Raw genomic sequence first — 25,568 nt, 5'->3', positions numbered from 1 at the left:
ACTAATGAAGCTCAAAGAGGATAAAATCCCTGGTCTGGATGTATTATATCCATGCATTTTTTTTTTAATCTAGGGAAGAGATAGCAGAGGCATTATTACACATATTTACTAATTCGTTAGAAAAAGGTGTGGTGCCAGAGGACTAGTGGATAGCTAACGTAATAATCTCTATTTAAGAAGGGAGATAGAACATGTCTGGGGAACTATAGACCAGTCAGCTTAACATCAGTGGTATGAAAAATAATGGAATCCCTACTAAACGAGAAAATGGAAGAACATCAAGAAACCAAAAATATAATAAGAAATAGTCAGCATGGATTTCAAAAGGAAAAGTCTTACTTGACCAACTTAATTTAATTTTTTGAAGAGGTAACAGAGAGAGTATACAAGGGTAATGCTGTAGATGTAATTTATGTGGATTTTCAACAGGCCTTTGATAAGGTACCACATAATAGACTAATGAATAAGGTCAGCAATTGTGGAATCAGGGTACAAGTAACAGAATGGATAGCCAGCTGGCTTCAAGACAGAAAGCAGAGAGTAAGGGATAAAGGGGAGCTATTCTGAGTGGCAGAAGGTGGGAAATGGTGTTTCACAAGGATCAATGCTGGGACAGCTGTTGTTCACAATTTATGTTAACAATTTAGAGTTTGGAATCCAAAACACAATTTCTAAATTTGTGGGCGACACCAAATTGGGGAGAGATAGTCAATACTGAGGAGGATTGCAACAAATTACAAGAAGACATTAATAAACTTGCAGAATGGGCATTAAATTGGCAAATTAAATTCAACACAGATAAATGTGAGGTATTACATTTTGGTAAGAAAAATAGGAAAGTCACATATTACTTGGAAAATAAGAATCCAAATGGGGTGGGAAGGAGCAAAGGGATCTCAGAGTACAAATACACAAATTACTAAAAGTATCAACATAGGTTAACAAGGCCGTAAAAAAGGCAAACCAAGCACTAGGGCTTATTTCTAGAGGGATAGATTTGAAAAGTAGTGAAGTTATGCTAAACTTGTATCAAATCTTGGGTGGACCACACTTCGGGCTAGAACTTCGGTATTGTTCATTTTAAGGCGTTAATCCTGGCTGGTCCGTAACTGTAGCGCTTTGTGAAATTTAACGGCATCTTTCGCAAAATTAGGTTTCAGCGCCAAAGAGGGAAATGGATCGGTAAATCAGTCATTGCACAATTCTCTTAGGGCGGTGAAGGAAAAAATCGCAGCGATAAATTCCCAGAGTGAATATGGATGAGTCAATGCTTGTTAGACATTCCGACGCCAGCCGCTTCTTAAAGGGGAGGTAAGATGACTGCGTAGGCACAGTTTCTCCATCTTAGTCTCCATCTCAGTCTGCTTAGAGCGGCAACATGGCTGAGACAGCAGGTCGCCAGCGTGCCCACCGATTTTCCAATGCAGCCCTGGAGGCTTTGATGGAGGCTATTGAGAGCCGGTCAGATGTCTTGTAGCCTGAGAGTGGCAGGAGACAACTGCCAAGAGTTTTTCGGCGTTTGTGGAGGGAGGTGGCATGTGTCTGCACGGAGCAAGGTGCCCAGAACTGCGACACAATGTCGAAAGAAGTTGAATGAGCTCACTTGGGTCGTCAGGGTGAGTACCCTTTCTATTAACCTTACAATGCCATAATTTGAACCTCACTTTCTCACACAATGTTCGGTCTGCTCCTTTTCTTTGTGTGCCAGGCCATGGTCTTCGTTGCTGAAGAGAGCTGCAAAGTTCCACTGCAGTTCAACCGTCATACCTGGACCTCCATGCGTAGCTCTCCTTCTTGGTCCCTACTCAGCCACGTCCCTCCTCTTACTACCTTTTCACTCTTTATATGCGTTATAAAAACGTTAGCCTTACCCTTAATCTTAGCTGGTAGCCATCAAATCCCACCATTTACATAGCCACTCTGCACAGCAACTAAGAGTCGAATGCACATCTGCACACCTCCATACATTAGCAGTTATTTAACTCTGCAAGGCACATGTGGCAGACGATTAGCTGCACACTTACTCACAACTTCTGTTATTGCAGGCAAAACTCGCTCACAACAGGCGTGAACAGCTGCAGACCGGAGGAGGGGAGCCTGAACTCCATGCCCTCATGGAGGTGGGCGCACAAGTTGGTGCGATAGCGGTCGGGGAAGCTGAACCCCCTGGGGGTATTATGTTCATCCTCTTTCCTTGTTAAATGAGACCATTTACCCCTGAAATCACATGCCTTGGCCACTTTACATCTAAATGTCCTGTGTCACCTCCTCTTCCTGCCCCTCCCCTGCTGCTAAGCACACTTCTGTCGCTTTGTGCTTACAGATAATGAGCCAGAAGCGCAACAGCCTGTCTGTGAGGCATCCACCTCCAACGACGGGGGAGACGAGGAGGAATGGGATGACAGATCTGTGCCACTCCTGCAGGATCCAACTGCTCCAGACAGTGGGGACACCACCTTGGTGGTGAGCCGATCTTCCTGGAGTTTGACGTGCCTGAGGCTCCTCGACCCAGTGGCCTGCAGCAACGCCCAGCGCGAGGGGGCCACCTCCCCGGAGGGTGAGTCGGCACCTGAATCCTGCTGAGCCTGACTCAGATGTAGACCTGGATTTGAAGGGTATGGTGAGAGAGTCTCAGGGAATGCACCGCGACCTTATGGGTGCATTGGTAAGGGTGCCGCAGAGCATGGATGCACTTGCTGTGAGGTTGGGGGAGGCTGCCTCAAACATTGCCTGTGCCTCTGAGCATCCCATCGAGCCCATCCTTGGCAAGTACCAATGGATGTCAGAGTTGACAATTGACCGTGGGGACCCAGAGTGATGGCGCATGTCATGGCTGACCTGGCAGCAGCTATCACAACACAGGCCGAAGCCACGCAAGGCCTTAGTCATGTGATGCAATCACTGGTTGGTGGCATCAGCTCTCAGTCTGCTGCATTGCAGACTCAGTCTGCTCTCATGCAGACTCAGATTGATGCCATGCAAGCGCTGACTACTGTCATCCTCTCTGGAGCCCCACAGTCCAACGGGGAACTCACGGTGCCGAAGCAGGCCAGCAATTTGTGTTCCAGCCAATTGCTCCAGATGCTGAGGCTCTGCCCCGGGGGAGTGGCAGTGTGTCAATGGAAATTCAGGCTCCCACCACTACCACTCCGCCTTTGCATCTGCCGCGATCTGCACCCCACCCGTCCCAGGCTGCTGTTGCCCATGCTTAGGTTGGTGTAGTCTGCCAGCTTTCTGCCTTCCAGCTGGTCCAGGGCGTGCTGTGAGGCCATCTGCAGTCTCTGCCTCACAGGCACAGCAGCCTTCAAGCAGCCTTGCTGCAGGCACTAGGAACACATTAAGGAGGAGCACATCGGTGTGGGAGGGGGGAAAAGGGGGGAAACATGAGAGTAAGTCACAATAATGACTTCGCCCACCATAGTTAGATGTTCAATGTTATAAATATAATAGTACATATTTCGTTGTTGATGTTTGATGCCTGTTATTTGTGGAAGGGTCTTGCCATAAAATGGTTCCTGGAAGCTGGTCTTGCATTTCAGATGGGAGGGGCATTTGTATATAATCATGAAGATGCTTGTGTGTTATGCTGTTTCAAGGGGCTTTTGTTACATTCATTTTTAGTTAATGGTGAAGGGTTGTTGGTGTGCTGCTTGAGGTCACACTCTAGTTGGAGATAATAAAATGTTGAGTTGACCGTTTGCATTGCTGTCATGTGTATTTATTGAGAATTTCATGGAACTGCGCCATCTGTCTAGCACATAGCGATGTGCCTATGAGGCCCAGTTGTCATGTGGTCATTGATTCATCGGAATCAATGCAGGATGAGGTGCTGAGGTGCGACCCTTGCAGCGGCAGCATTGGCACGGTGCCTCCTCCATAGCTGCTGATCTCCTCCTCCTCTGCCTCGCATTGCTGTGCATCTTCATGCTGCTCTTCCTCTTCCTCTTCCTCCTCCTGAGGTGGAGCTGCAATCCCCACCAGAAGTCTCAAAAGCGCTTTACAGCCAATGAAGTATTTTTTGGAGTGTAGTCACTGTTGTAATGTGGGAAACGCAGCAGCCAACTTGCGCACAGCAAACTCCCACAAACAGCAATGTGATAATGACCAGATAATCTGCTTTTGTTATGTTGATTGATGGATAAATATTGGCCAGAAAATCAGAGATAACTCCCTTTGAAATAGTGTCATGGGATCTTTTACTTCCACCTGAGAGGACAGACCGGGCCTCGATGTAATGTCTCATCTGAAAGATGGCAACTCTGACAGTGCAGCACTGCACTGGAGTGTCAACCTAGATGTATGTGCTCAAGTTTCTGGAGGGGAACATGAACCCACAACTGTCATGTTTGTAACCTTCACATAACTGTAACCTTTATGTAACAACACTGTTCACTGTATACACCTGAGTAATGCACACCTTGATCACAGGGGGTGAACTTGTGGGAGACACTCCTCACCTGGTCATCCAGGTATATAAAGGGAGGTCCCACACAGGGTGAGCTCTTCATGGTCCTGGGAATAAAGGAAGAGGTCACGTAGTGACCTTGTCTGCAGTACATGCCTCGTGTGATCCTATAGTAAAGTGTAAGGACACTACAACAACCTTCTGACTCAGAGCCGAGTGTGTTACCCAATGAGCCACATCTGACACTGTAATCCTATGTAAGTTCATATGCATAACATCAACCACACTACTCTCATCAACCCTCTCCGTTACTTCATCAAATAATTCAATTAAGCTAGTCAAACACGATTTGTCTTTGACAAATGCGTGCTGATTTTCATTTATTAGCCCATACTTTTCCAAATGCCAATTCATTTTGTCCTGGATTATTGTCTCTAAAAGTCTCCCCATCACCAACAGGCCTGTAGTTGCCAGGTTTATTCCTCCTCTTTTTAAACAGGGCTGTAACCTTTGTAATCCTCCAGTCCTCTGGCATCACCCCCATAACCAAGGAGGATTGGAAGACTGACCAGAGCCTTCGTAATTTGCACCCATATTTCCCTCAGTAACCTAGGATGCATCCCATCTGGACCTGATGATTTTTCTACTTTGAGGACTGCCAGCCTATTGAATACCTCCTCTATCTTTTTTTAATCCTATCCAATAACACTATTGCTCCTCCAACTACATTGGCAGTATCCTCTTCTCTAGTGAAGACAGATGCAAAGTACTCATTCAGCCATGCCTTCTGCCTCCACACGATCCCCTTTTTGGTCCCTACTTTTCCTTTGACAACCCTTTTACTATCTATTTGAAACTGATTCAGTTTAATACGAAATTCGGGTCTTAAATCTAAACAAAGCAAACTACGTAGGTATGAGGAGCGAGTTAACTAAGATAGATTTGGAAATTATATTAAAAGGTATGACGGTAGACAAGCAATGGCTAGCATTTAAAGAATTAATACATAATTTACAACAAGTGTACAGGGGTCAAAATTCGGTACCGCCATTTTTGAGGCGCACCCTATGAGAGAAATGTTTAGTGCCTCACTTCAGGCGGGGTCCCCAAACGCAAAATTGTGTTGACGCCTAAAGAATTGATAGCAGCATAAAATCATGGCGTCGCACACTTATCTGGTTACGCCATGCTGCGCTAAGTGGGCCGTTAAGCATGGGCTCTTCATCTGGGAATTATGCAGCACTTGGAGTTGCGCCACAGACTTAGTGGCGCCACCTGGATTCCATTGAGGCGTTGATTGGGTGCCTCAACACCTCGTGGGTATATAGTTTCCTACGCACTCACTCTGAAGCTGAGCATGACAGACCCAGCAGCAGCTCGTCAGCGTCCCCATCGGTTCTTGGAAGCTGCTTCCTTGATGTCTTGGAGAGACGGCGGCTACCAACTCACAGAGGCATATGAATGGAAATTTCACAAGAAGTTTCTGCGATTGACACGATGCCCAGGACAGCCACTGAATGCGTGCAAAAGTGAAACGATATGATGTGGATGGTGAGGCTAAGCTCTGATCTCACTGTGCACTCTCTGCTCAATGTAGGGTGTGGAAATCCATGCTCTATGTGGGTGAGGCCAGATGATAGGTTCCCATTTGAAGCCTCACCCACTGCAAGGGCTGGCATGCGCTGTTAACCTTGCTACTCGGTTCTGCAGACCCACCCCTCATGTTGTTGACTCCTCAGTCCTCATATGCATCTCAAAGACGGCAGCCTCCCCGTTAATGTTAGGTCCTGGCCCCCGAATTCAGGCATTGCCACAGCAAGTCCACGCAGTGAATGGAAGTTACATCGAACATTGAAGACTCTCATACTGTTACATATACTAAACTATGTAAGGCACTTGAGACACACTGAAAGGAGGCCTCTAACTCAGACATTCTCTTTAATCTCACAGGACAAGCTTGACCACAACCGCAGGGAGCAGATGAGGACAGGAGAAGGGGACTCTGACCTGCAGGTCCTGACTCCATTCGAGGAAAGCGTCTCAGCCCTGATGGGCATTCAAGTTGGGGACATGGCTGTGGGTGAGGCCAACCTCCCTGGGGACCGTGACGATATGTTGAGTTCTTTTGCAGCATCCGCCAGGACGCTTAGGCCTGACACCACAATCCTTCAGCTCTTTCCATGAGACTGGCATTCTTGAATGCATTTGCCACTACTGGCATCCTCCCCTGCAGCTAACCTCTGGCTTTGTGCTTTCAGATGACTCAGACGGCCAGGGGCCTGCACGTCAGCCTTCCACTGCGGGTAATGGTGGAGAGGACGAGGAGACAGAGGATGCCTCTCTGGACGTGACTGACGATCCAACGTCCTTACAGAACAAGGCCAGCAGCCTTTTGTCGGAAGGCATGGTCGAAGAGATGGAGGTGGGTGATGCTCCAGGACTCAGTGGCCTGCAGCAACGCCACGGGAGAGGGGATATCAGGGCCCAGCTCGCCGGAGCGTGAGTGTGCGCCTGAGTGATACTCAGCAGCACTCTGATGATCAGGCCAACTTTAGGATCTTGCCAAACAGTCATTGCAGATGCAATCTGCTGGGTGTTTTGTCAAGAGTGTCGATGCACTTAAGAACATTAGAAATAGGAGCAGGAGTAGGCCATACAGCCCCTCGAGCTTGCTCCGCCATTTAATACAATCATGGACTCAGGTCCACTTCCCTGCCCACTCCCCATAACCCCTTATTCCTATATCAGTTCAGAAACTGTTTATCTCTGTCTTAAATTTATTCAATGACCCAGCTTCCACAGCTCACTGGGGCAGAAAATTCCACAGATTCACTGTCATGTATTCAACTATCATTGTAAGCCATGTATAAGCTGACCTAAGTTGTACACCTTGAGAACATTCATTGACCACTAGGGGTGAACTTGTGGGAGACACTCCTAACCTGGACTTTCAGGTATAAAAGGGGAAGCTCCACCTACCTTCATCACTTGAGGTCTTGGTAATAAAGGTAACTGGTCACAGAGTGACCTTCTCTCAAGTATGAGCCTCATGTGCATTTATACTGTATAGTAAGGACATATCATTGGCGACAAGAAACTGGGATTTAAACCACGCGAGCATGGCCACTAGCAGCACAGAAGAGAGGTACAGTGTTGGTGATGATTGGGACGACTTTATTGAGAGACGACAGCAAAGTTTTGTCATTAAGGAATGGTTGGGACAGGATTCGGCCGACAAACGCAGGGCTCATCTCCTGGTGGTTTGTGGATCCAGAACGTACTCCCTGATGAAGGACCTTCTAGCACCAGAGAAGCCGGCGTACAAGATGTTTGAAGAGCTCAGTAAGTTGATCGGGCAACACCTTAAACCGGCGAGCAGCATGCACATGGCGAGACAACGGTTTTACACGCACCGGCGATGAGAAGGGCAAAGCGTTCCAGACTTCGTTGCAGATCTCCGCCGACTGGCAAGCCTATGTAAGTTCCCAGATGCATGCAGAGCGGAGATGCTGCGAGACTTTTATTGAGGGCATCAGGCATACTGGAGTTTTCAGGAAACTGATTGAGACCAAAGACTTGACCTTGGAAGTGGCGGCTCTGATAGCCCAGACATTTATCTCATGGGAGGAAGAGACCAGAATGACGTATGACAAAAATCTTGGCTCAAATGCGGAACGACCAGGAGTCAACATTGTTAACGCGGCACACAGTTCTCTAGGCAGACAAGGGCAATCGGACATGCCCCAGCATATAGTCGAACCCAAAGGGGGAATTCAACAGAGACAATGGCTAGCTGAACGGCGATTCATGCCATCGCAATGGATAATGTGGCCAATAATGGGGCCATCAACACCTGTTAATGGTGCGCTTAAGGTCAGCCACAGAGACAGTCAGAGACGATCGACTGGTAATGGACCTTTTGTTTCCAACAATGGGGCCTCCAGCTCATGCTGGAGGTGTGGAGGACAACACCCAGCCAGAGCTTGCAGGTATCAGCAATATACCTGCAGAAACTGCAACGTCAGCGGTCACTTGGCGCATATGTGCAGGAAGCCTGCAGCCAGGTTGATGTACGACGAGGCCAAATGAATACTGGGGAAAATCGTTGGAAGTTGAAATTCAGAGAGTTCATGTGGAGCAAATATACAGTTCATATACCAGGACGCCACCGATAATGATGAAAGTGCTCCTCAATGGCATCCCAGTATTAATGGAGCTAGACACGGGGGCCAGCCAGTTCCTGATGAGCATCAAACAGTTCAAAAGGTTGTGGGTGTCCAAGGCCAGGAGGCCAAAATTATTGCCAATTGACGCACAGCTATGGACATATACAAAGGAGATCATTCCGGTGCTAGGCAGTGCCACGGTAGTCGTGATCCACAAAGATTCGGAGAACAGGTTGCCACTCTGGATTGTCCCGGGGGATGGTCCTGCACTACTGGGGAGGAGTTGGCTTGCTGTCATGAACTGGAAATGGGGCGATGTCAATGCAATTTCTTCTGTGGAACGAGTATCATGCTCACAGGTCCTGGACAAATTTGACTCATTATTTCAACCCAGCCTCGGCACTTCCATGGGGGCCAAGGTCGTGATCCACATAAACCCGGACGCCAGGCCAGTACACCACAAGGCCAGAGCGGTGCCGTACGTGATGCGGGAAAAGATAGAATGCGAATTGGACCGCCTGCTGAGGGAAGGCATCATCTCGCCAGTCGAATTCAGTGACTGGGCGCCCGATCGTGCAGGTGCTCAAAATGGATGGGTCGGTCAGGATGTGTGGCGATTACAAGGCCACCATCATTCGGGTGTCACTCCAAGGCCAGTACCCGCTACCGAGAGCGGAGGACCTCTTTGCTACGCTATCAGGTGGCAAACTTTTTTCAAAATTGAACCTGACCTCAGCTTACATGACCCAGGAGCTGGCGAGTGAGTCAAAGAAGCTGACCACCATCACAACACACAAGGGGTTGTTTGAGTATAACAGATGTCCGTTTGGGATTCGTTCGGCCGTCGTGATCTTTCAGCGAAATATGGAAAGCCTCCTCAAGTCGATCCAAGGACGGTTGTTTTTCAAGACGACATTCTCATCACGGGTCGCGATACTAAAGAACACCTCCACAACCTGGAGGAGGTGCTACGCAGATTGGACCAGGTAGGGCTGCGACTAAAAAATGCGAAGTGCATCTTCTTAGCTCCAGAGGTAGAATTCCTGGGGATGAGGGTAGCAGCAGACGGGATCAGACCCACTGCGTCCAAAACGGAAGTGATCCAGAGAGCACCCAGACCCCGTAACACGACGGAGCTGCGTTCGTTCCTGGGGCTCCTGAACTATTTTGGTAACTTTCTTCCCAAATTGAGCACGCTGTTAGAGCCGCTACATGTGCTCCTACGCAAAGGTCGCGATTGGGTCTGGGGGGACAGCCAGGAAAGGGCTTTTGATACAGCATGCAACTTGTTATACTCCAACAAACTGTTAACGTTATATGACCCGTGTAAGAAACTTGTTCTAACGTGCGATGTGTCGTCCTATGGGGTTGGGTGTGTGTTGCAGCATGTGAATGCCAATGGTCAGTTACAGCCGGTAGCTTATGCCTCCAGAAGTCTGTCCCAGGAAAAAAGGGCTATGGGATATAGAAAAGGAAGTGCTAGCATGTGTATATGCAGTAAAACAAATGCACCAGTACCTGTTTGGCAGGAACTTTGAGCTGGAGACAGATCACAAACCCCTAACGTCCCTTTTGGCCGACAACAAGGCCATAAATGCAAATGCATCGGCCCGCATACAGAGGTGGGCACTTACGTTAGCCGCCTATGATTACACAATTTGGCACAGACCGGGCACTGAAAACTGCGCCGATGCACTCAGCAGGCTCCCACAAGCCACCACTGAGGGGGCAACTGAGCATGATGCTGAGATGGTCATGGCTGTTGAAGCTTTCAAAAGAGAAGGCTCACCTGTGACAGCCCGTCAGATTAAAGTCTGGACAAATAAAGACCCGCTACTGTCTTTAGTCAAGAAATGTGTCCTGAATTGGGACTGGGCAGCCACGTACGGGGCATGCCCTGAGGAATTTAAACCGTTTCATGGGCGCAAGGATGAACTCTCGATTCAGACCGATTGCCTACTGTGGGGAAACCGAGTAGTCATGCCCCAGAGGGGCAGAGAGGTGTTTATCAGAGAACTTAACAATGAGCAGCCGGGCATTGTCATGATGAAGACAATTGCCAGGTCACATGTTTGGTGGCCAGGGATAGATGCAGACCTGGAGCTTTGTGTTTGCAGTTGCAACACGTGTGCTCAGCTGGGCAACGCACCCAGGGAAGCCCCCCTTAACCCCTGGTCCTGGCCTGCCAAGCCATGGTCACGCATCCATGTGGACTACGCAGGTCCTTTCATGGGAAAAATGTTTTTGGTTGTAGTAGATGCCTACTCCAAATGGATTGAGTGTGCCATTTTAAATTCAAGCACATCCTCTGCCACGGTAGAAAGTCTACGGGCAATGTTCGCTACCCATGGTCTACCGAATGTCTTGGTCAGCGGACACTGGCCTGTGCTTCACAAGCACTGAATTCCAGGACTTTATGGCAGGCAATGGAATCAACCATGTCAGAACGGCACCGTTCAAGTGGGCCTCAAACGGCCAGGCGGAATGAGCAGTGCAGATAATCAAACAGGGGATGCTCAGAATCCAAGGGGGTTCCCTACAAAGCCGCTTATCACGCCTCCTGTTGGCCAATAGATCCCGACCACACTCGCCCAAAGGGGTTCCACCCACAGAGCTGCTAATGAAAAGGATGCTCAAAACCAGGTTATTCCTTATACACCCTACTTTGAAAGAAATTGTTGAGAGCAGGCATCAGTCACAATGTGACTACCATGACAGGAATGCGAGGGCGCAATGTCTTGATGTTAATTACCCTGTTTTTGTCCTTAATTACGCTGCAGGGCCCAAATGGCTTGCAGGCACTGTGATTGCCAAAAAGGGAAATAGGGTTTTGGTAGTTAAACTTACCAATAGACAAATCTGCTGCAAACACGTGGATCAAACTAAAAGGAGGTTCAGCAACCCCATAGAAGAAGCAGAGGAAGAACACGACGTAGAGTTTACTCCACCACAGGTGACCGAACACCGGAACCAAGTGGAGGAGAGCCCAGTCACTGTGGGCAGTTTGGACAGGCCTGAGGCACCGCAAACAGCAGACACTCAGGCCAGCGCCCAACAACCGGAGCCCCAACTCAGGCACTCTACAAGGGAGCGTAAACCGCCAGAGAGACTTAACCCATGATCCCAATAAGACTTTGGGGGGGGAGTTGATGTCATGTATTCAACTATCATTGTAAGCCATGTATAAGCTGACCTATGTTATACACCTTGAGAACATTGACCACAAGGGGGTGAACTTGTGGGAGACACTCCTAACCTGGACTTTCAGGTATAAAAGGGGAAGCTCCACCCACCTTCATCACTTGAGGTCTTGGTAATAAAGGTAACTGGTCACAGAGTGACCTTCTCTCAAGTATGGGCCTCGTGTGCATTTATACTGTATAGTAAGGACATATCACATACGAAAGCATGGGCCTTACGCTAAACATCCGTAAGATAGAGTTCCTCCACCAGCCTGTCCTCGCCGCACAGCAATGCCCCCCAGTCATCAAGATCCACGGCGCGGCCCTGGACAACGTGGACCATTTCCCATACCTCAGGAGCCTTTATCAACAAGAGCTGACATTGACGACGAGATTCAACACCGCCTCCAGTGCGCCAGTGCAGTCTTCGGCTGCCTGAGGAAAGGAATGTTTGAAGACCAGGCCCTCAAATCTATCACCAAGCTCATGGTCTACAGGGCTGTAGTAATACCCGTCCTCCTGTATGGCTCAGAGACATGGACCATGTATAGTAGACACCTCAAGTCGCTGGAGAAATACCACCAACGATGTCTCTGCAAGATCCTACAAATCCCCTGGGAGGACAGACGCACCAACATTAGCATCCTCGACCAGGCTAACATCCCCAGCATTGAAGCACTGACCACACTTGATCAGCTCTGCTGGGCAGGCCACATTGTTCGCATGCCAGACACGAGACTCCCAAAGCAAGCGCTCTACTCGAACTCCTTCACGGCAAATGAGCCAAAGGTGGGTAGAGGAAACGTCACAAGGACACCCTCAAAGCCTCCCTGATAAAGTGCAACATCCCCACTGACACCTGGGAGTCCCTGGCCAAAGACCGCCCTAAGTGGAGGAAGTGCATCCGGGAGGGCGCTGAGCACCTCGAGTCTCATCGCCGAGAGCATGCAGAAACCAAGCGCAGGCAGCAGAATGAGTGTGCAGCAAATCCACCCTTTCCCTCAACGATTGTCTGTCCCACCGTGACAGGAACTGCGGTTCTCGTATTGGAGTGTTCAGCCACCTAAGGACTCATATTTAGAATGGAAGCAAGTCTTCCTCGATTCCGAGGGACTGCCTATGATGATGATGATGATGCTATGGACGCTGACAGTTTACGGCAGAAGGTCAAAAAATTTAACGCTAACGCCAATTTCAGATCGCTCGTGGTAATGCCCATTTTATAAAATGGTAAGTTGGGGTTTTGAAAATAGGCAATAATCCAGCGATCTCAAAACCCATATTTACTGCCAATGCTGGAAATAACGCCCATTTTTGGGCGATCTGCGCAAAAGTGGAACGTCTAGCCCTAAATGTTTCCCATTGCTATTCCTCATCATTGTTTGCCAATATTATTGTCCATTTTATTTTCGCAAGTTCTATTCTCCGCCCCTCAAAATCAGCTTTATTGCAATCTATTACCCTGGTCTTTGTAATGCTAACATTCTTCTCAATTGTTATCATAAACCATATTAAATTATGGTTAGTATTGCCTAGATGTTCCCTACTTTTACTTCTCTTATCTGCTCTGGTTCATTCTCCATTACCAGACCCAGTAGTGAATCGTCTCTTGTTGGGCTTAAATATTGGGTTAGAAAGGAGTCCTGTACACATTGTAGGAACTTCATTCTCTTGTCCTCTTTACCTACCTCTTCTGGCCAATTCTTTCTGGAGTAGCTGAAATCCCCTATGATAATTATTCTATGGCCTAGAAATTGGACCACTGACCACCACGAGTCACCACTGTGATCTGGTCGAAAAATAGCAGCTACCACTGTCGTGCCCTTCTCTGGCCCGGGACTCAGGGGCTTCCATTTTAGTAAGGGGCTTAATGCTGCCAGTGCTGGTCCTGGAAATGTAACTTAAGAGAGGATGATGTCCACGCCGACTTAGAGTCACCTCAGTGAACTTCAATCTTGGCGCTGAGTTCAGCGCTGGGTCCTAAGTTTGCCTTGAAAACCCAGCATTCAGCAGAGTGACAGAACGCTGTCAGCAGCTCTTAAAGTGACACACACATAAGAACATAAGAAATAGGAACAGGAGTAGGCCATACGGCCCCTTGAGCCTGCTCCGCCATTCAATAAGATCATGGCTGATCTGATCATGGATTCAGCTCCACTTCCCTGCCCGCTCCTCATAACCCCTTATCCCCTTATATTAACAAACTGTCTATTTCTGTCTTAAATTTATTCAATGTCCCAGCTTCCACAGCTCTCTGAGGCAGCGAATTCCACAGATTTACAACCCTCTGAGAGAAGAAATTTCTCCTCATCTCAGTTTTAAATGGACGGCCCCTTATTCTAAGATCGTGCCCTCTAGTTTTAGTCTCCCCCATCAGTGGAAACATCCTCTCTGCATCCGCCTTATCAAGCCTCCTCATAATCTTATACGTTTCGATAAGATCACCTCCCATTCTTCTAAATTCCAATGAGTAGACCTACTCAACCTTTCCTCATAAGTCAACCCCCTCATCTCCGGAATCAACCTAGTGAACTTTCTCTGAACTGCCTCTGGAGCAAGTATATCCTTTCGTAAATATGGAGACCAAAACTGCACATAGTGTAAAGTCCTGTCCCCTCAGTACATATTCACACGAGGCATGTAGTGAAGTCAAGGTCACTCTGGACCTGCACCTTTATTTCACAGCTCTGGAATGCTGCACTTGCCTGAGACCTGTCCTTATATACCTGTCTCGTGCAAGTGCACCCCTGGTGGTAAGGTATGCTGGTGGTTACAGGTCATATCTTATTACAGTCATGTATAGCATGTTAGGATACAGTTATATATAATAATGTAAGATACATGACATTACCTTCCCCCAAGGTCTTAATTTCTTTATAGGTTCAGTCTCTCAGGTGGTCTACGCTCTTGCGTGGAGCATCTGAGTTGTGGTTCAGTTGTTTGCCTTGGTGTCTGTTTTTCTTTGGGTATGGTTCCTGGTATCTCGCCTAGGCTGTCTGTTTCAATTGGTGTGATTGTTGTTGACTCGCCTGGGCTGTCTGTTGCGATTGCCTTTTCCTCAGGTTGTTCCCTCTGTCTGTCCACCAGGTGTGGTGCGAGTTCCACATTGTAGTCTGCCTCTGGTTCCGCAGTGTTGTTGGTAAATCTGCTTTTGACTTGGTCTACATGCCTCTGGCAGGTTTTGCCATTGTCCATTTGTACTACCAGTAGCCTGTTTCCTTCCTTGCCCGTTACTGTCCCTGCAAGCCATTTGGGACCCCTGCCATAGTTTAGTACAAACACTTTGTCCCCTATCTCATTCCATCTCCCCCTCGAATTTTTGTCATGGTACTCAGTCAGCTTACGACGCTTTGCCTCAACAATTTCGTGCATGTCTGGGAGGATTAATGAGAGCCTTGTTTTTAAAGTCCTTTTCATCAACAGTTGCGCGGGGGGATCCCAGTCAGAGAGTGTAGACGAGATCTATATGCCAGCAGCAGTCGCGACAAGCGACCCTGCAGCGTGGGACCTTGGATTTTTTGACTCGTAGGCTCTGTTGGGCGGATTCCATCAGCGGCAATCCTTCTGCCCAAAAATTCAACCTCGGGTGCGAGAAACTGGCACTTGGATTTCTTGACTCAGAGGTCTACCCGATCCAACCGCTTTAGTACTTCCTCCAAATTACGGAGATGGGAGTCGGTGTCCCTGCCCGTGATAAGTATGTCGTCTTGAAATACAACCGTCCCCGGGATGGACTTGAGCAGACTCTCCATGTTGCGCTGGAATATGGCAGCTGCCGACCTGATGCCGAATGGGCATCGATTGTACATGAAAAGGCCTCGATGTGTGTTGATGGTGGTGAGTAGCTTGGATTCCTCGGTCAATTCTTGAATCATATACGCAGATGTGAGGACTAATTTTGAGAAAAGTTTACCTCCAACCAATGTTGCAAATAAGTCCTCCGCTCTGGGCAGCGGGTACTGGTCCTGTAGGGAGACTCTGTTTATGGTGGATTTGTAGTCCCCACAGATTCGTACGGATCCACCAGGCTTCATGACTGGGACGATGGGACTTGCCCAGTCGCTAAATTCCACAGGTGATATAATGCATTCCCGCAGAAGCCTGTCTAGTTCATGTTCAATCTTTTCCCTCATCACATAGGGTACAGCTCTGGCCTTGTGATGGACCGGTCTAGCATCCTGTGTGATGTAGATTTTGACTTTGGCCTCTTTGAAAGTGCCCACATCTGGCTGAAAGAGATGTTCAAATCGCTTTATAACTGTTGAGCAGGAGGTCCGTTCCTCTAATGACATGGCATGGACATCATCCCATTTCCAGTTTAGTTTTGCCAGCCAGCTTCTCCCCAGCAGTGCTGGGGTTCTCCGGGGACAATCCACAGGGGAAGTCGGTTCACTGTCCCTTTGTGTGTGACAGAGAGCAAGGCGCTGCCGAGGACTGGTACGATTTCTTTGGTATAGGTCCTTAGTTTGGTATTGACCCTTGTGAGTTTTGGTCTGTCTCTTTTATGCGGCCACAGTTGTTCTAATTGTTGAGCGCCCATGAGAGATTGACTCACTCCCGTATCCAGCTCCATGTTGACAGATAGCCCATTGAGTCGGACCCTCATCATTATAGGAGGCATCCTGTTGTAGGAGCAGCGGCCATTGATCGTGTTGACCCGCTGTACATCGGTGTCCCAGGTACTGTCCCCACCATCTTCTGGTCCGCTTTCCGACCCATCCGATTCGTATACCAGCCGAGCTGCTGTTTTTTTGCACATGCGGGCCAAATGCCCTGTATATTCACAATTTCTGCAAACAGCCTGCTGAAATCGACATCCCCTTGACGAGTGCCCACCCCCACACCTCCAGCACAGACCTGTTCCATTGTTCAAAGTGTTCCCAAAGAATGAGCTGCGTCTGGCTGATCTCTCTTGAGCTTCTCTCAGTTTGTAGTTGATTGCTCGCATTGTGGGTTGATGAGGTGTGAACGGCCATTCCTGTGGCCTTTGATGGCTTCTGCCTGCTGTCGAGAGCCTGTTCTCCCGGTTTTGTCTGTGTGTGGGGTAGCAGCTTGTTTAGTGCTGTGAACTTCTTGTTCCGATATTTCGTTAGTTATTGTACCTGCATTGTAAATCAACCTCGTTTCTTCTTCCCCTACCAAGAATGTCTGTGCAACCAGTGCTGCCGCCTCTAAGGTCAGGTTCTTGGTCTCTATGAGCTTTCGGAATATGCCTGCGTGGCCTATTCCTTCAATGAAAAAGTCTCTCAGCATTTCTCTCCTCAGTTCATCGGAGAACTCACATAAACTAGCCAACCTCCGAAGTTCCGCCATGAAGTCGGGTATGCTCGGCCCACACAGCGTCTATAGTTGTAGAACCTGTGTCTGGCCATGCTGCTCGCTGGCTTCAGGTGGTCTCTTACCAGTGTGCTCAATTCTTCAAACGACTTGCCTGGTGGTTTCTCGGGTGCCAACAGATCCTTCATTAAAGCGTATGTTTTCGAGCCACAGCTGGTCAAGAGATGGGCTCTTCTCTTGACTGCCTTATCGTCGCCTAACCAGTCTTTGGTTACAAAGCTTTGCTGGAGCCTTTCTATAAAGTCCTCCCAATTATCTCCCGCATTGTACTTTTCATCTGATCCGTTGTTCGCCATTCTATGGATTCTGTAATCCCGTAACTCGTCACCACTGTAAAGTCCTGTCCCCTCAGTACAGATTCACACGAGGCATGTAGTGAAGTCAAGGTCACTCTGGACCTGCACCTTTATTTCACGGCTCTGGAATGCTGCACTTGCCTGAGACCTATCCTTATATACCTGTCTCTTGCAAGTGCACCCCTGGTGGTAAGGTATGCTGGTGGTTACAGGTCATATCTTATTACAGTCATGTATAGCATGTTAGGATACAGTTATATATAATAATGTAAGATACATGACACATAGTATTCCAGGTGTGGCCTCACCAATACCCTGTATAGCTGTAGCAAGACTTCCCTGCTTTTATACTCCATCCCCTTTGCAATAAAGGCCAAGATACCATTGGCCTTCCTGATCACTTGCTGTACCTGCATGCTACCCTTTTGTGTTTCATGCACAAGTACCTCCAGGTCCCGCTATACTGCAGCACTTGGCAATCCTTCTCCATTTAAATTATAACTTGTTCTTTGATTTTTTTCTGCCAAAGTGTATGTGTCAAATCTTTGCCCACTCACTTAGCCTGTCTATGTCCTTTTGCAGATTTTTTGTGTCCTCCTCACACATTACTTTTCCTCCCATCTTTGTATCGTCAGCAAACTTGGCTACGTTACACTCAGTCTCTTCTTCCAAGTCGTTAATATAGATTGTAAATAGTTGGGGGCCCAGCACTGATCCCTGTAGCACCCCACTAGTTGCTAGTAAAGGAGAAAATGGGAAGGCTTCTCTTCCCACGAGCGGGCCCTTTGATATACAGGGTCGACGCTTGTCCCAATCCGCGTAGCAGCCCTCGAAGTATTAGACGGAGACGGATGGCAAGATATAACTATCTTTAATTACGGACATCCGGGAACACTCCTCATCACAGCCGCCTGTGAGTGGAGATGTTCCCTGAATAGCAAAATTGTACATCATTTATACATTTCATAGATTCCTTCGCCCCCTGGTACGACCTCCCTCGATCTCTAATTGGGTTACCTTATTAGTAATATTTTGGATTGACAGACCAAGGTCTCAAGGCAACTTTTATACCTTAACTGGGATGACCTCATTGGGTTAGAATTTGCTGATCGTATGTAGCGCCTAAAAGTCTATTTAGAGTCTTTTCACTTAGTCTTATCTTGTCGGACTGGACGTACCTTAATGTTATCTGGTGTTTTGGTCCATCAATGTTGAATCAGAGGCCTCTGGGACCTTCGTGCTGGAAGATGTTGGAATGTGAGGTCAGCCATAGACCTTCTGCACCTTTTGCTGAGCCAATGTAGAAGCCGACACTTTAAACCTTATTTCGCTTATACCCCTAATGCCAATTTTCTCTTACAATTCCCCACTTTGGCCCTTGGCTATAAGCCAAGTAGGCCATATTCCCCGGAAACTACTTCCCTGTGGGCAAGTTCCAGATATGCCCGTTCACCTGGGTGGACCTCCTGTGACTTCTCCCGCAGGGCTATATAAGGTAAGTCCTTCCTGCAGAATTGTTTAAATTTTCGTCCCTTATTGTCTTAATCATAGTGCGTGCCTTAGCCTGTTTAATTCGTGCACGGGTTAACCCTACCTGTACCATCAGGACCAGGCCCTGTATTACTACAAGTACATGTGATATAATCCTTATCCATGGGTGGATTTGAATATTAAATCCAATGTTCCACAGTTTTGAGTACCAAGACTGGTTGGCCAGCATCGCGTTAGTGTCTCTTTGTAGGTTGTCTATTTTTTCCATCAGCCGGATATACTGTCGTCTTTGGTTTTGGATTCCTTGCACCAATTGTAATTGTTCCTCACTTAATTCGGTATCTGTTTTCATTGTGGTTCCCATACCGCCTCCTTGTACCCTTCTCGGAGGGTATCCGTGACCGTTCTGTGGATAATTTCCGTTGTCTCAGGATGTATGTGGTATCCATTTATGTCTATTTTTCCCATGGGCCTGAAACAGAAGTTAGGGTTGGTGATGACACAGGGGGTGACTCCTCCCCTGGTCTTAATCATCAGATTGGCAGCTCCTGTGCTCACGCACCAATCTCCGTTCCCTTGTGGAGCAGTGATTGGTTCGGAATCGCGTTCGAGAGGAGTGATACTCAGCATGCATCCGTTTGTTTGGTGGAATCCGCAATCATCATCCGTCATTCTTAGCGTACCTCGACATAAAACCACTTGGTTATTTTTATAGCAGTCGGTTATGTCAATGCCTTTAGTACTATTGTTAAGTTTAATCACCTGTCTGGAGGGTTGATGGTAACGCAACCATGTTCGGTTTCTTACTTCACCGATATTGTCGGTTTGTTACATTATAGTGTGGTATTGATAACATGAATCCGATCATATTCACAGGTCCAGTAATACATCTAAATTTTGGCACCCATGCGTGACTATTTTTCTGTACCTCGCACGTGTTGTTCATGTTTTTGTCTAGAGTCCAATTATTAAATATGCCGTTCGGGATGCAATCTGGTATGTACCCATTCTGGAGTTGCTCCAGGTTATGTTGTACCTCACTCAGTATCCAGGCCCTATACTCGGAGCAAACTATCTCAGCTTGTAATCATTCACTTAGGTCGTTCCCCATTGCATGGATCAAATTTATGGTCTTGGCATGTTCCTGTAATGCGTGGGCCATTTGTAATAGTTCCCCTTCTGCACCATCTCCCAACTGCGCTTGTAGGGCTTGGCTATCTATTTCCCTCCCCAATTAACCCCTTAAGATTTGCGTTAAGGTGTTAACCCAGTCGTCTATTGCATACAGGTCTATGGAATTCATCGTCGCAACCCCCGCCGCATAACCCGTGCCTAGTGTTTCCAGTATTCCCCTTTTCATTCGACTTTGTTTTGTTCCCTTTCTGACATTAAATCTCAGGGTAGTGGATTGCGGGCCTTCGAGGATCCGTTGCGTCAGGTTCTGGTATAGACTTATAGTTTCATCCCCGCAGAAGCTAGGAAAGATGATATCCGTTAGGTTTAGGACTACCATAAGTAGTTGCTGACGCACCCCAAAATATATCCTTTCCTTAGATTCCTTTATTACTAGCCCCCCTTTGGCTCCAGTCTTTATGGACGGGCATATGGAGGAGGCTTGCGTGGCTGTGCTGGGAAGAGTTGTTGTCCCCAGTGTGGTTGTCAGGGCAGCGATAGCAGGTCTATCTCGGCCAAGAATGTCCCAACACCACTGGTCCGTACCCATGCATGGGGAGGCCGGACATATCTTGCACCTGATATCCCCTTGTCGTGGCCTTCCCGAGAGTTGAGTGAAGACGGGCGTGCACTGTATCTGTATCCCCTCCCTACGAGTGCAACTTTCTCGTTCTTCTTCTAACACGAAGCATACTGCGGTCTCATTTACTGCTAATGTTATGCCCTTGTTACTTGTTCCACCCCCACTGTTTGCTGGAATCTCTGTTAAGTTGTGTAATGCCCGTTAGTCCAATGCTACAATTTAAATCTTCCATTGTGCCGACTACCACCATTAGGGTTTTTGAATAGGGATCACAGCTAACGTTTTCCGACGTCTTATAATAAAGGCCTTGAGGTCCGTTACTTTCTTCATCAATGGATGTGCCGGCTCCAAGGAGGGATAGGATCCTGTAAAACATAACATTTTCCGGTGGCCACTGGTTGGTTAGGATCCAAATTGTTTCATTTGGGTCCAGTGTTTCCATTTGCCAACACCTCCTATGTCTATGCAAGCGCACGTGTCACTAACCCTAATCACCTGGTGGGGTCCGGTCCATTTTGATGAGAATCTGGGTCTTTCAGGATTTATCTTTACCATGACCCGGCTCCCTATTTGAGATACCTGAACCCTTTGTTCCTTCGTGTTCCTTTCTAGATCCCTAATAATTTGTTGGTCTCTGGCTTGTGCTCGTAACTCATGTGATTGTTTACAGAGTTCCATCACGAACCTCCGTATCTTATCCTTGTAGGGCCCTACGTCATCACTTCCAGTAACCAGCACTTCTGGCAGCCTCATGGCTCTCCTGTCATTAGTTCAAAGGGGGTCAGTCCGGTAGTCCGGTTAGGGGTAGCTCTTAATTTCATTAAGATTCGTGGTAGTAACTCAACCCCACCCCTGTCCGGTCTCCTCGATTGCCTTACCCAGTGCTGTTTTTAAGGTCCTTTTCATTCGCTCTACCAATCCGGAAGACTCAGGGTGGTATGGGATGTGGAATTTTTGTTTAATCCCTAACAGGGCGCAAGCTTGCTTCATGATTTTTCCCGTAAAGTGTGTACCCTGGTCTGAGTCCAACTGTAGTGGCATTCCCCACCTGGGTATTATTTCCCCGGCCAAGATCTTAGCTACTGTATCAGCGGTGCAGTTTCTAGTGGCAAAGGCTTCTACCCATTTTGTAAATTGGTCTATTATTACCAGACAGTACATTTTTCCCCTTTGGCTAGGCAATGGCCCAGTAAAGTATATTTGTAAGGCTTCCCAGGGTCCCTTTGGGCGAGTTTGGTGTTGCAGCCGGACCCTTATCTTTTTCCCTGAGTTGTATTTAGCGCATGTTATACATTTCCTACAATGGTTTTCTCTGTCTCTACCCATTTCTTTCCACCACCAACATCGTGACATGGATTTAATCATGCCAGTCCTACCGGTATGTGTGTATCCGTGGTAGAGACTCAATAGATAGTAAAAGCTTTTACCGATATATAAAACAGAAGAGAGTGACTAAAGTAAATGTTGGTCCCTTAGAAGATGAGAAGGGGGAGTTAATAATGGGAAATGTGGAAATGGCTGAGACCTTAAACAATTATTTTGCTTCGGTCTTCACAGTGGAAGACACAAAAACCATGCCAAAAATTGCTGGTCACGGGAATGTGGGAAGGGAGGACCGTGAGACAATCACTATCACTAGGGGGGTAGTGCTGGACAGGGTAATGGATCTCAAGGTAGACAAGTCCCCTGGTCCTGATGAAATGCATCCCAGGGTGTTAAAAGAGATGGCAGAAGTGAGAGCAGATGCATTCGTTATAATCTACCAAAATTCTCTGGACTCTGGGGAGATACCATCGGATTGGAAAGCAGCTAATGTAACGCCTCTGTTTAAAAAAGGGGGCAGACAAAAGGCAGGTAACTATAGGCCGGTTAGTTTAACATCTGTAGTGGAGAAAATGCTTGAAGCTATCATTAAGGAAGAAATAGCGGGACATCTAGATAGGAATAGTGCAATCAAGCAGACGCAACATGGATTCATGAAAGGGAAATCATGTTTAACTAATTTACTGGAATTCTTTGAGGATATAACGAGCACGGTGGATAGAGGTGTATCGATGGATGTGGTGTATTTGGATTTCCAAAAGGCATTCGATAAGGTGCCACACAAAAGGTTACTGCAGAAGATAAAGGTACGAGGATTCAGAGGAAATGTATTAGCATGGATAGAGAATTGGCTGGCTAACAGAAAGCAGAGAGTCGGGATAAATGAGTCCTTTTTGGGTTGGTAATCGGTGGTTAGTGGTGTGCCACAGGGATCGGTGCTGGGACCACAACTGTTTACAATATATATAGATGACCTGGAAGAGGGGACAGAGTGTGGTGTAACAAAATTTGCAGATGACACAAAGATTAGTGGGAAAGCGGGTTGTGTAGAGGGCACAGAGAGGCTGCAAAGAGATTTAGATAGGTTAAGCGAATGGGCTAAGATTTGGCAGATGGAATACAATGTCGGAAAATGTGAGGTCATCCACCTTGAAATAAAAACAGTAAAGGGGAATATTATTTGAATGGGGAGAAATTACAACATGCTGCGGTGCAGAGGGACCTGGGGGTCCTTGTGCATGAATCCCAAAAAGTTAGTTTGCAGGTGCAGCAGGTAATCAGGAAGGCGAATGGAATGTTGGCCTTCATTGCGAGAGGGATGGAGTACAAAAGCAGGGAGGTCCTGCTGCAACTGTACGGGGTATTGGTGAGGCTGCACCTGGAGTACTGCGCACAGTTTTGGTCACCTTACTTAAGGAAGGATATACTAGCTTTGGAGGGGGTACAGAGATGATTCACTAGACTGATTCCGGAGATGAGGGGGTTACCTTATGATGATAGATTGAGTAGACTCATTGGAGTTCAGAAGGATGAGGGGTGATCTTATAGAAACATTTAAAATAATGAAAGGGATCGACAAGATAGAGGCAGAGAGGTTGTTTCCACTGGTCGGGGAGACTAGAACTAGGGGGCACAGCCTCAAAATACGGGGGAGCCAATTTAAAAATGAGTTGAGAAGGAATTTCTTCTCCCAGAGGGTTGTGAACCTGTGGAATTCTCTGCCCAGGGAAGCAGTTGAGGCTAGCTCATTGAATGTATTCAAATCACAGATAGATAGATTTTTAACCAATAACGGAATTAAGGGTTATGGGGAGCGAGCAGGTAAGTGGAGCTGAATCCACGGCCAGATCAGCCATGATCTTGTTGAGTGGCGGAGCAGTCTCGAGGGGCTAGATGGCCTACTCCTGTTCCAAATCTTATGTTCTTATGTATGTTCATATACATTCCGGGGCCACTACATTGTCATTTTTCCTCCAAACTCCATTCGCTCCGCCCCCCCGACCTTTTAGCTCCGTTCTGTTCCCATCCTTGTTTTTTGCCTGTATCTTGAGTTTGGTTACATCCTCCATTTGGGTAATACATGAGCCAATCAGGGTGTTATTAGTCATATCTAATTCGGCTGCCTGTTTAGCAGCTTCGTCTGCCCAGACATTTCCCTGCTGGTGCCTGTCCGTGATCTTTAGATGCCCTTTAATTTTTATCACTGCACATTCCGGAGGGAGGCATCTACCAATTCCTTAACTATCTCTTCATGCCTAATGGGTCCCCCTCCCGATGCCCCTTCCAAGCAGTCATATAATCATGTACCACCCCGAAGGCGTAACCCCTATAGGTGTATATGTTGACCCTTTTCCCTGCTGTTAGTTTTAATGCTTCGGTGAGGGCTACCAATTCCGCTACCTGAGCTGATAGGTTTCCCTCTAAGGGTCCCCTTTTCCTGACTTGTCCATTGTTGTCCACCACTGCCCATCCTGTTCGTGAGGTTTCGTCTACATATCGACGGATCCATCCAGATAGAGGTCCATATCTGCCTTTTCAAGCAGGGTTTCGCTAATGTGATTCTCTTCCCCCTCATTTCCCGTGAGACCACACTGGTGTTCTTTACCTTCGGTGACTATCCATCCTGCGGGATTATTCCCGTTGACCTTTATTATAGTCATGGCGCCGTTTGGGGATAAGAGCATCGCTTCCCAATTGGCGCGCCGTGCGTTGGATATGGTTCTTGACCTTCCTGTGTTAAGTAACTCCACGAGGGTATGTGGCGTATGTAAGATGACCTGCCCGGTCAACACTATAGGCTCGCTGGCTCTCATGGCCCGCACCGCACAATCGAGAGTTGCGACACATCGGGACAGCCCTGCGGCCACCGGTCCTTGTTTCATGGAATAGTATGCCACGGGCCTTTGCCTATACCCTGTTCCTGGGTTACCACTGCATTGTAATGGGTCTCACTATGGTACATATACAGGTGGAAGGGTCTATTCTGATCCAGCAATCCCAAGGCGGGTGCACACATAAGGGCTTGCTTCAATTGTATAAACATTGCCTCCTGGGGGCTACCCCAGTTGACGGGCTCCTGGGAGGGCCTTCCTCCTTTTACTAGGTCCTGTATCGGTTGGGCCATCTCCGCATACTCCGGAATAAAGTTAAATAGTCCCAATACCTGTCGGACCCCTTTTACCATTCCTGGTCTAGGCACTGTTCTAATAGCCTTCTTCCGATCTGCGGGCATCCGTCTATTCAGTAGCCCAAGTACGTAACCTCCTCCTTTCCCACCTGGGCTTTCCTAGGATTTGTCTTCAACCCCGAGCGCTGTAAGGCCCCTAATACTGTAGTTAGGGCCAACATGTGTCGTTGCTCAGTACCTGAAGCGATAAGAATATCATCCACGTACTGTAGTATAGTGCTTCCTTCTCCTATGTCCAGGGGTTCCAGGATTCCTGACAATGCCCGGTGGAATATGCCCGGGCTATTGTGAAACCCTTGCGGCACCCTAGTCCAGGTATACTGTTTCCCCTTTACAGTGAAGGCAAACTTCCTCTGTGACTCCTCATCCAAAGGTATGGCCCAGAATCCGTTCGCTATGTCGAGTGCAGTAAAGATTTTATGTTC

At 47.7% G+C, this 25,568-nt stretch overlaps 1 protein-coding gene across 2 annotated transcripts in view; it reads left to right on the top strand.

Moving 5' to 3' along the window:
* LOC139275736 (uncharacterized) overlaps positions 1-25,568 on the top strand; it is a 63,517-nt gene that overhangs the window by 14,738 nt on the left and 23,211 nt on the right. The window contains exons 1-2 of one of the 2 annotated variants that reach the window (XM_070892927.1): positions 5,706-6,485; positions 6,664-6,827. In XM_070892927.1, coding sequence (XP_070749028.1) covers positions 6,152-6,485; positions 6,664-6,827 — 498 coding nt within the window. In that variant the 5' untranslated portion in view covers positions 5,706-6,151. Of the gene's footprint in view, positions 1-5,705; positions 6,486-6,663; positions 6,828-25,568 lie in introns of those variants that run through there. The other variant, XM_070892928.1, reaches the window with a different exon arrangement.

This window comes from Pristiophorus japonicus, chromosome 11, assembly GCF_044704955.1.
Source record: "Pristiophorus japonicus isolate sPriJap1 chromosome 11, sPriJap1.hap1, whole genome shotgun sequence".
In the NCBI taxonomy this organism is placed as follows: domain Eukaryota; kingdom Metazoa; phylum Chordata; class Chondrichthyes; family Pristiophoridae; genus Pristiophorus; species Pristiophorus japonicus.
This window is presented reverse-complemented; position numbering and strand designations above follow the sequence as displayed.